The 12599-nt window shown below is 37.9% G+C and overlaps 1 protein-coding gene across 1 annotated transcript in view; it reads left to right on the forward strand.

Moving 5' to 3' along the window:
- Window positions 1–12599, forward strand: part of LOC145788358 (uncharacterized) — a 110388-nt gene that overhangs the window by 37932 nt on the left and 59857 nt on the right. Inside the window, exon 5 of the mRNA XM_082600135.1 lies at window positions 9438–9606. Coding sequence (XP_082456261.1) covers window positions 9438–9606 — 169 coding nt within the window. The remainder of the gene's footprint in view (window positions 1–9437; window positions 9607–12599) is intronic.

Here is a 12599-nt window from a genome sequence, read left to right on the forward strand (position 1 = left end):
AACTAAAATTTCAACAGCACAGTTTGGATTTGTTCCAGACAAAGAGACTACAAAAGAAATTTTTACATTAAATTGTTTGCTTTCTTGCGATCTTATGAGCGCTGCTAAACTAAACAAACTTCTTTTACGTTTTCCTTTGCTATCTAAAAAACGCGTGACTCATGCCCTGTTACCTTTAAAGTGGCGCCTTCGGATTTGCCCCATTTTGATTTGTAAAAAGCGATTGTTTCAGTACGTCTTTAGCTTGGGTTATTTTATTGTCATGTTCATTATGATGTCATATTCCCTTACGCTGACCCGAAACTAAAGTTTGATTGTGACGTAACGAAAGGGAGACCATTCGGAGAAAAGATCAAAAGTGACTTTCTCTCACCAGGAATTGCCAGCGTGTGCAGTTGCCGTAACAACAATGCAGTGAGTACCGCCTGTTTTTCAACGCAGCGTTGTTGCGGAATTGCTTTGTTCTGTCGGATATCTGGCGAGAGACATAGCGTAAAACAAGATGTTGCGCTGCAGTTGGTTGGATAATTCAGCGTTTAAGAAAAACGGAAATAATTGTAACGAACACTTCATAGGGGTCATGAAAACAGGGTGGGCAAAACATATTTTGCCCACCCTCGTTTCACAGCAGGGTGGGCGTCGCCCACCCTGCCCACCCTATTTCGACGCCTATGCATGTAGGATACGCAAACCTTTTAAGAACATAATTTAAAATCTTGTTTTGTATTGAGCTGCGGCATGTCTTTCCTGGATTGTAGCCGACTTCTGATGAATCCATCGTGGTTATAGCGGCACCACATACTGCAACAGAGGCCTCCGTGATAACTTTGACACCTCGCTCGACTGCTTGTGTGTGGCAGGGAAAATTGAGAGAATGTTGGCTTGTGTTGATGTTTTTGAACGACCAAAGTCATTCTGTTGTCATTTTCATAGTTATTGGAGGTTCGGTTTTGTCGTTATCGGTTTGCCAGCATATCATATCAATATAACTGACAGCATTAAAATTGAATTTTGGCAGTTTGAAGCGCCGGATTTCAGTGCGAACGGGAGTTTCTCGTGCAAGCAGTATACGGCGTATTCCTAGCTCACGCCCCTGTAATTCTTTGTCAAACAGTATTGATAAAAGCATATTTTGTATGTTTTGTTTTGTATAAAAGTATGATAAAAGTGGCTAAAAAATCCTTTTCTTTGAATAAAAGGGTCAAAATAGCCTTTAGTTTATCCGACAGGTAGCGAGATTTGCTGATGGTTTGCCATAGATGAACAGCATCGCTGATGCAGAGTGGATTGCATTTTATTTCGAACCACATAGGAGCATATACCTTCATGAAAAAGGTAGCCAGCGTTTTTAAATTATTAGAGGGTTCTGTGGTCCTTATATACAACCGCAGAATGCGATTCCTCGCAGTTAACCAGTGTGAATGATTAAGCTTACCTTGACTTCTTGTGGCGAGTGAACTGAGAATTTCTCCTGTACAAACGCAATGACAAATGTCTCGGAGGTATCTTTGGTCCGTGCTTAAATCGGTCACACCCATATGAGGAAAATTATTTTGTATTGATTCAAATCGTCGGATAGACATTTTATCACATGTAAGCAAAGCCTTTCCAATCTGTCCTGAATACCCACGAGGACCAGTTGTACTGTCATCCAAACACTCAAAAAGATGCCGCAGGGGTAATTCGTTTGCATGGAGTTGACATACCAACCTTTGCAGCGGTTTTGGAAACTCTAATTCCAAGAATCGGATAACACCGCCTGCATGATCCGTATTTACCACAGTACCATCACACCCCACGGCTGTTATTAAGCTGGTGTCTGTTCCTCTATCATGAACTGCTGATATGGACTCGACAATGATTCTGGCTGTTCCCGCGGATGGACTTACGTGGCCAAAATACTGAGATCCAGGTTTGGCGATAATACACACATGCTCTTCAACAACAGATCTTCTGTGAGACACCCCATGATCATCTACTAAGGGAAGACACCCCATGATCGTCTACTAAGGCCCGAACTAAGGGGAAGGCAGCAAACGTTGGTGAATGTTCATGTTATGAAATAGGATACAGACAACCATGAGATCAGCAATGCGAAGTAAATATTGATTTTGGGAAATTTTCTGAAGCGTTTAAAAACTAAAACAAAAAAATAAAATTTTTAGAAATTTTTCAATTTTTCTAATATTTCAACTTCTTTGAGGCAACCCAAGATATTAAAATTTTTGAATTTTTTTTTGTGTTGTGCTTACAATGTCAGTGCACAACTTTTCCGCACTTTTAACAAGCGATTAAAAACTAAAACAAAAAATAAAATTTTTGGAAATTTTCCACTTTTTCTAATATTTCAACTTCTTTGGGGCGACCCAAGATACTAAAATTTTTGAAAATTTTTTTTTGTGTAGTGCTTACAATGTCAGTGCACAACTTTTCCGCACTATTAATAAGCAATTAAGAAAAAAAGTTGAAAAACGATCCACCCTAATACATAGCCTACAGTCAAATCGCCGCAGTAACAACTATTGCGAGATCAGCTGATAGCTAGTCTCTAGTGACGCAGACTGTACATTCACACGCTTCGCTGCCCAATCTTGTTTTGAAAGCTCTGACAAAAGCACACGCGCAATGGTAGTCAGACCGCAATGGGGCAAAATTTTATTGAAAGTCGTTTTATGGTAGCATGTTAAACAGAAAGAACGTGGAAAATCGCCAAGTCAGGTTTTCCTTTAGTATTAGGGTGGAGTGAAAAAAATTTTTTTTAAAAAATCAAAAAAGTCCCCCTCCAAAAACCTGGCAAATGGCCTAAAATTGGCATAAAATTTGGCTTGGGGGTGTTGCCCCCTAAACTGGCCGCGCCCGGGGCCGATAAAGGTCACGGAAAGGTCAAATTTCATAAAATTACCATAACTTTTGAACCAATTATGATAGAAAGATGAAACTGGTCTTAAAAGATGCAGAAGGGTCAAGTTCCTATCTGTTGTAAGAGAAAAGTTTTATCTATCTTCTTTAGAAATAGAAATATTTCCAAAAAACTGCTTTTTAGAGGTCTGAGATGCTGAAATAGGGAACAAAACTTGTAATTTTGTGAAATTGAACAAAACAGATGCATAACAAAATGTAAGCATTAAGCTGCCAACATTATTGTAACATTGAAGATAGGGAATGTACAATATGGGCAAAATTTAGAGGAAATCTAGTAACCACCTATGTTTACCCCCAATTTTAAAAATACTACTAAATACTAAAAATATCTACGAATCCATCTCAACCTATACAAGCATACAATATACATTTAGTAAAGCTCAAGTAGATCTACTTCAGTGACCTTTGCAATGGGCAATTTGCCTGCTACACTGCAATGAACTCCCTTTGCGCCATGTCTTCATCAGCTTTGATGGCACAACTAGAAGCCCAGATAGCTTTTGTGGACCAATAGGGAAAGAATTAAACACCAGTGTCTCAGATTGGCCAGTGGAACAGTTTAAGAAAATTCCTAATCAAAATTTTCCAACCTTGAGCAATGAAGTTATTGAAAATCTTAGTTCTGATCAATATTACGGCTTTAGAATATGCATGGCAGTAATGCTTGGTAATGTGGACATGGATCTGCAACTCTTGGAAGTTGGACCGCTCGTTCATTCCAGATGGATGACCCTTGCCTGTAGAATACTACGATATTATACTTCAATTACCAAACCTTGTCCAAATTTGATCCATTTAGCTGAGTTTTGCGTTCAAATTTACTTTCCAACATGATTTGAAATTAAAGAAAAACATAAACTAACAGATGGTCCGAAAAATTTCTTTAATCTTGTCAAAAGAATAGTTCAGTTTCCTAATCAAAAAGTTAAAGATATTGCAAAAGAAGTCGTCCAAAGAAATTCATTTTTTGCACATCCTGAAAATGTCTTGCTTGGTATGCTTGGTGACAATGATGAGGATGTACGAAGAATTTCCGTTAACAAAGTCCTGGCCATAAGAGGCAGTTTAAAAGATTTTACAATTGATGATGGTGGTTTCAGAGGAGGGTATATTGAACAGAATGATGAAGATGAGTCTGTAATGCGAACATTGCACAATTCTAGCGCTACCGTTCGCAAATTTCTTCTTCCCAAGTTGAATTTTAGAGCGAAGTCCTTTCATAAATTAGTGAATCTGAATGCACCAGATATGAATCAGCCACCAGCACTTGTAACTCTAAACAATTCTGAAATTGAAAGCATAAGATCTCAGCCTTTGGAACTTTTGCATCCTTGTCATAACCAGGCAGTGGAAAGGCACGTAAAGTTGGTTACAGAAGCTTCAACATCAGTTGCTGGATTTGACAAACGTGATGGTTTGATAAGGCAGAAAATTAAATCAAGGCAGTTGATGAAACAGTTCAACACTAAAAAGCAATTTAGTTCATGAGCTCATTCCTAAAGATGAGGCACAATGACTCCTCAGTCCACATTATCACTTCATTTATTTTTGCACCCCAATGTTTGATCTAACGATTCACTCTTTTCTGCTTGACTGTGACTAAAACAATACTTGTTTTATACTTGACTATGACTACCGATGACAATTTTATTGTATGAAGAAGTGCGAATTGAACAGGGTTGTCGGTATTTTACCCGACCCAAAAAAACCCGGGTGGGTTTTTTTAAAAAAAAACAAAAAAACCCAGAGCATCATATTTGTCCAGTTTTTATTAGAAAATTAAAAAAATGAACAAAAACACTACAAGGCACTTAAAACAAACTTTAAATTAGGACTTAAGGATGTGATTATGAAGTAAATTTCCAAGAATAAACTGAAAACGCAGTGGATATTATACAGTACACAAAAATCAAGTAATGCCACTTTGTGTATACTACACTAAAACTCATTTATGCAAGAAGGCCTTATAGTTAAACTGGTGAAAGTACTACTCTACTGTAGTCTGTAGCCTATATATGATGTGAAATGCAATTTAGGAGGCTATTTACCAATTACAGATTCTGGATTGTAACGCATGGCTCAATTGCTCATATATTACTATATATAATATATGATAATAAATATTTAAACATGATGGCATAAATGCTCCTTGCCTTCAAATCTAAAGCAAATGATGCAACAATGTGATTTCTACAACGGTAACATCAACTTGGTATAGAAATCAGTGGATGATGCAACATCCAACTTGATCTTGAAATTAATGGATGATGCAACATTCAAGCAACAACAGCATTAGTGCATTATTTTATTGAGTTATGCAAGCATGTACTGTGAGTGAAAGGCACTTCATTCGTAAAAAGTAGTTTTGAGGTGAAATAAGCATGAATCTACCTTTTTTTGCATCTTTTTTAAAAAAACCCAATAAAACCCAAAAAAACGTTTTTTTAAAAAAAAAAACCGGGCAGGTTGGGCTTTTTTAAAAAAACCCGGGTTTTTCTCAACCCTGAAATTGAAGCCTGCGTCTAAGCAGCAATGTGTTCTTTAATCACTACTACATCAAGTGTATCTTTAAAATTTGTTCCAGTAGTGAACACCGTGTTCACGTGCATATTGGATAGCCTATATTTATTCAAAGTATAGTAGTTATCATGACGTGAGCTACTGAGCTAGTACAAGTTTATCACTTTTTTCGTACTGCAACACAGGCTAGCATAACAGTCGCTGTTCACAATTTGTTCGTTACATTTGAAGGACTCTTATTAGCTTAAATATAAAAGAGAAAAGATCTACTTGAGCTTTACTAAATGTATATTGTATGCTTGTATACTGTATAGGTTGAGATGGATTCGTAGATATTTTTAGTATTTAGTAGTATTTTTAAAATTGGGGGTAAACATAGGTGGTTACTAGATTTCCTCTAAATTTTGCCCATATTGTACATTCCCTATCTTCAATGTTACAATAATGTTGGCAGCTTAATGCTTACATTTTGTTATGCATCTGTTTTGTTCAATTTCACAAAATTACAAGTTTTGTTCCCTATTTCAGCATCTCAGACCTCTAAAAAGCAGTTTTTTGGAAATATTTCTATTTCTAAAGAAGATAGATAAAACTTTTCTCTTACAACAGATAGGAACTTGACCCTTCTGCATCTTTTAAGACCAGTTTCATCTTTCTATCATAATTGGTTCAAAAGTTATGGTGATTTTATGAAATTTGACCTTTCCGTGACCTTTATCAGCCCCGGGCTAGGCCAGCTTAGGGGGCAACACCCCCAAACCAAATTTTATGCCAGTTTTAGGCCATTTGCCAGGTTTTTGGAAGGGGACTTTTTTGATTTTTTAGAAAAAAATTTTTTCACTCCACCCTATTTAGTATCCCTTTAAAGGCATACTAAAGGAAAATTTCAAACCGGAATTAAGCATTAAAATGAGTAAACTGAACATTCAAGAATACATTTCAAAAACAATTACCCAAAAAAATTTGTTTTCAATGGCGCTGGCAAGGCCCAAAGTCCAGTGTTTCATTTATTTTCATTTTTTTCAAAATGACCAAAACGTGCAAACACAGCTCAAGAATACGTCATAAAGTCCAGCAATAACAAAAACCACGTTACCAATCTGATGTTTTGAGCAAACTGTCTGCTGTTTTGATGTTAAAATGTGCTGTTTTGATGTAAATACATACATAGCCTACAGTCAAATCGCCCGCAGTAACAATTATTGCATGATCGGTTGATTGCTAGACTTTATGACGTAGACTTTATGACGTTCTTTACAGTCGCACGCTTCGTTGCTCAGGCCAATCTCGTTTTGAAAGCTCTGACAAAAGCACGCGCACAATGGTGGTCAGACCGCAATGGGGCAAAATTTTATTGAAAATCGTTTTATGGTAGCATGTTAAACACAAAGAAGTGGAAAATCGCCAAGTCAGGTTTTTCCTTTAATACCCCTTTAAGAAACGGTGTGTCTGCAAGGATCAGGCCTTTCATCTGCACTGTTTTACATCTACATCAGTGACATGCCTTAAACTATGTCACGCCAATACGACTGTGCTGATGATCTGGCATCTACATCAGTGACATGCCTTAAACTATGTCACGCCAATACGACTGTGCTGATGATCTGGCACTACCCCAGTCTGACAAGTACTAGCATGTGGTAGAGGAAGCACTCACAGACAACATCGCCTTAATCGCAGACCATCTGAGGTTATGGAGGTTGAAGTTGAGCCGGGCAAAGACTACCATCATTTCCATCACACCTTTTCACCTGTGCAACATTTAACCTACACGCCAATTGTCGTTTTTTTTTTTTTTAAAAGGGAAACTCCCTACCACACAACCCATACCCCGCTTATCTCGGAGTGTAGCTCGATCGTTAATTCATCTATAAATAACATGCTGAAGCCCTCCATGCTAAGGCAACAGCATGCAAAAAGTTGCTGAGATGCATAGCTGGAACATCCTGGGGTGCTAGTACCTACACAATCAATACAAGTGTTGTTGCACTTGTTTACATCATCTCCGAGTATGATTCTCCCGCTTGGTGTCGCAGCGTACACACTAGCAAAATTGATACTGCCCATAACACCACCATGAAAATAATCACCAGTTGCCTGCTTCCAACTCCCATGACTTTCTGCCGATACTATCAGGCATTACCCTAGCTAGACTCGTAGGGAAAATCATGTACATAGGCTGGTTTTACAAGCTATGTCAACAGATGACCAACTCCTCAATCACACGGTCCTAAAATCGCACTCCCAAAAGCCCCATTGGCCAGCGCTTGAAGTCTTGATGCACTTTTTGTTGCCATGCTACATCTACAACTCAAAGTTTCACATTTCCGCAGTTTAGAATAGTGAATGAATGAAAGAAGTCGCGAAACCAGTTCAATTTATGGTTTTTCCCAATATCAATGCTCCACCAGGAGCAGAACTAACTCGCAAGAAATGGGTGAAGCTCAATCACTTGCAAACTGGAAGGGGTCGTTTTAATAGCAACAATCAACATATTCCAATAGGACCTTGCCGACTCACCATCTTGTGCTTGTGGCTCACATTCTCAGACTGCATACCACATTTTCTACCAATGTTCTGTATACCTACCGAAGGATAGACATGTAGATCTAACAACGCTCGATGAACACACAAGCCATTGGTGGCTGCACCTGGATATAACAACGTGACCTGCGGCGGCCTTAAACGCAAGAAGATGTTTGCGTTTATCGCAATCACAAGCAGTAAGACATTGGATCAATGTACAAAGGGATACTTGGTTGTTTATGGAAGTTGGGTCAATAACATTTGAAAGGGTTGACCACCAGCTGACCACAATAGTTGATATTATTATTATATTATACTGTATATGTGTTCCAGACGGTTGTTCGCCTGGTCAAACGTCATATAAAAACCGTTCAAGTCTACTGAATATTACGTCATGGAATTTCCTAAAACATGAGCCAAAATTGCGCCATCGTTCGTAAGACCTGTGTCAAACCGGTTTAAACCTGTTTCAGTTTGAAACCTGTTTGGACATGAAATGTTATTGCGTCACGAACTGCTGGCGTGCCTTTGAGTTATCACAAATTTTTCTGATTCATTCTTGAAGTTGTTTGTTGGAAGTCGGTCGCACATTTAACTGGTTTATTTGGTGCTTGCTAGCTGGACAAACTCTCCGTCTTTTATCCAAGTAATCTGTATCGTGGTGACAGTTTTTAGAGGTGCAAGGCGTTGCATTTCGATTTCGATAGCCGCGGGCTAATTTTACAGGAATACACTTTAAGAATAGACGTTTCAAGGAGTGTTTCCTTTCGGTCACTATATGCAGACAAACGGATTCGGGAACTTTATGTTACAATTTTCCCACGAAGAGATTATGGTTTACCGCTGTGACCAATATGCAACATGCTGAGATAATTTCCCAATTGACGTAACGGACTGATCAATTTTTATCAAGCGGTTCAAGCTTTCCGAGGTAATGCAACATTGTGTCACACTTGAAAGCATCAAGGCAGTCACTTTTGGGAAGTTTACGCCTTGGGAAGTGTTACTTTTATATTTGCTTTATCACTTTTAATAAGACATTGGATTAACATTCAAACACCACGTCTTGTACTACCCATTGACAAAAACATCTTTGAGTTGTGCAAGAAGCTTTTTTTGCAATCACTGAAATCGTACATATTTTTTACGGACATCAATGATCAATGAATGACCAAAAAAAACCTAGATTTATAGTACTAGCCTGTGACGTCTTTCTGCAACATCCAGGCTTCTTTGTGCTAGGAACTGTCACGTCTCTGCAATGTTTTATTGATCCACCACTAATAACAACATGTCCAAACCAGCGGGGTGGTAGGAAAATAAAGTTATTTGCATGACAAGCATGTATCCGAGTTGTTTAGATTAGTATTAAGTAATTAAGTTTTGTCATGGTCTGACACCTGTCAGAATCATTTCTTCTCCTTTTTGATTTGGTAGGTTTATGATTGATATCTTCATTTGTTTTTCAGATTTTATTTGAATGTCAATGAGGAAATTATGGAAAACGCTTTATTTTGGCTATCAGTGAGATGTTGTCATGATGTAAAATATGTTGCACGCAAACATGATGGTAAAATTGAAAGGCTGAAAGACAGAGCAGTTGAAGATATGGAGGGTTCTGTTAACGGCATCGATTTGGTAACTGCTGAAGCTATAAATAAGCTGTAGTTGAATTTTTCTGATTTTTATACAGTACCGGTCAGTGCTTCCACTTTTGTGGTAATTACCACAATTGTGGAATTTTCATCATGCTTGTGGTAAAAATGTGGTAATGAAAAATTTGTGGTAAAAATGTGGTAATGTGGAAATTTTGTGTGGAAATGTTGCCTAAATGTGGAAATTATAAATTTTGAAAATTTGACATAAAATACTATCAATAAATAAGAGCATTTAAACTGTTGTCCTTCAAAATCGAACAGATATGCAAAAAACTACTTATAACTGCATGTGACTAGCATGTTCCGCTGTTTTCGGTTTGATTTTGGAATGCGTCCTGACTTTTGACTTTGAAGGTAGGGTGACCATGTGATCATATTCATAGTCAAGATGTCTTTCAGATTCTAGCTGCGGTGTCAAGTACAGTACTTTGCAGTGGCGTAGCCAGGGGAGGGGGGGTTACAACCCCCCCTTTGGCACGCGTGTGATGCCACAATATTGAGAATGATGCTTTCAGTCTCTATGTCTCTAAAACAAAGTTTGCCTAATTTTAAACGAAACTGCATTAAAAGAGCAAGTTTTGCGAATAGGCTACTAAACATTCAAATATCTCAGCCAGGAATTAGCAACAAGAAAACATAGAGACTTAGCTTTATTACCGAAAGATGCCCAAGAAAACATGATTTTATTCTTTTGCTATGCCTCCAGACAGCACTACGGTATTTTACAGGAATATTTATAGCCACATTTTTGTTGAAAATGCTCTCAGAATGCACCAAATTTAAAGTGATTTTTCAAAATTTTCTGGGGAGGCCCCCCAGACCCCCCGCCACTGGGTGTCGCCTTTGGTAAAGAGGCCGGCGGGCGAAACCCGGCGGCCGTCAAAGCCCCCCCTTTCAAAATTCCTGGCTAAGCTACTGGTACTTTGCTTTCTTATTTCAGATGTTCTCTTAATAAACTAAGTACAGTAGAATTCGCCTATAATGGCACCTCTAGGGGATTTGCAAAAACTGACGTTATAGACGAACTACCGCAAACTATTCCACAACTGTGATTTGATTAAAGAAAGAGGTGTATAATCCAATCAGGGTTACTGTGTACCACCAAACTGACAAAAGACACGTAGAAAATACAGTAAACAAAGAAATTGTTTTAAAAAAATAACCTACAGCGAAAGGTACAGGAAATTTGCGCAATACAGCTCGTTACATACAGTAGTAGAGAAGTTCATTGTTTATTAGCAAAAAAGGCATTGATCTTGAGCTGTTTCGGATTTGACACAGCTGTAGAGCTGCTTTTTACACGTGATAGTTTTTCACGCGGGAAAAAAAAGTTAATTCAGTTAATTAGTTTATAGCCTACAGTACTGCACGTACAACTGTTGCTTTGAGTTGTTTAAAGGTCAGCTGTAGAGCTGCTTTTTACACGTGATAGTTTTTCACGCGGGAAAAAATTTAATTCAGTTAAAGTCCCTGCTGAGAACGATGTAGCAAAATAAAGGGAAGACATTTTGCAAGCAGCAGCGCTAACTGGATTAAAAGACTGACCGTTCGTGGTGAAGGTGATGGCTTAAAGTGACGTTATAAACGAACAAAAGAGGTCTGGGGACCAATAAAAGGTGCTGTTACATGCGAATTGACGTTATAGGCGATGCTGTTGTAGCCGAACTACAATGTACGTAAAAGATAGGAATTCTGTCGGGACCGAGCGAAATGTGACGTAATAGGCGAATTAACGTTATAAACGAAGCCGTTATAGGCGAATTCAACTGTAATTGTTTTAGGCCTTATTTTACACTATATAGTGTAAATATAACCAAATAATAGCGTTGCCGGATAAGGAATTCTGTCGTAATTTGAGAAAAGTTTAAAGCTGTTGAAAACAAAAACTTGCATTTTAGAAAAATTTTTAGTTCTGGGTAAAGATCAAAACCCTAACCTTATTCCTAAGTCTTACCTTAACCCTTACTAACTTTAATCCTAACTCTGACAACACCTGATAGTAACTATGGCAACAAGTGGGTAAAGATAGCCACTGTGTTAATGTAAAAGTAAGTCGAAATACGGTTAAGATTGGGTAAAAAATCACAGTAAAAAATGTGGTAATCTGAGGACAAATGTGGTAATACAAGTGGTAATCTAGCTTTGTAAAAGTGGAAGCACTGGTACCGGTACCATATAATGAACATTTTGAAGAGTGGACAAAATCAAAGGCTAAATATTAAAATGTCATCGAACTTCATGAATTTAAATTCATTTGTTGTTCTTCTGGGCCAAAGGTTCGATTCGCCGAGACCGATTCGGCTAATCTGATTCGGCGAGTTCCCTATTCGGCGAGAGCCTTTTTCAGCGAGTGCCCTATTCGGCGAGTTTTTGAAATTTTATTTTTGAATGGGAATTATCGCGTACCGTAGCCTAATTATAATTGCCGTTTTTACATCGTTAAACGTTGAAATCGTGCAGAAAGGAATAAAAATAAAATGTTTGAACTATTAAATTAAAATTCGTTATGTCAGTTCAGTTGAGTTGTTTTTATTTCTGACCATCATATGAAAAACAATACACGTCAACATAGCAAAGGTAGAAGCGACAAAACGCGAACGTTAAAACGTGCTTGTGACCAAAGTAAGTTATTGAGTTGAAAAAAATTTGGCACGGTCGCAACACCTTCAGAAAAATTTAAGAAATGAAGGGAAAATAAAGAAAAGAAAATGTTACAAAAAAAAATCATGTTTATGTCTATAAGTTAGTACTTTTGAAGTTAAAATTATTAGTTTGGATCAACAAATGTGCGGCATACAGCTTGGATTGAAAGGTAATTATCGGGTACCGTAGCCTAGTTATCCCGACCAGCAGAAATAGCCGTTTTTACATCGTTTTAACGTCGCTAAACGTTGAAATCGTGTAGAAAAGCGAACTTTGCTGACTAGGATACGTTGAAATTGGGAAACATTCACAGAAGCCCTTCAATTTGTT

Source organism: Aplidium turbinatum, chromosome 1, assembly GCF_918807975.1.
Source record: "Aplidium turbinatum chromosome 1, kaAplTurb1.1, whole genome shotgun sequence".
NCBI classification, from domain to species: Eukaryota; Metazoa; Chordata; class Ascidiacea; order Aplousobranchia; family Polyclinidae; genus Aplidium; species Aplidium turbinatum.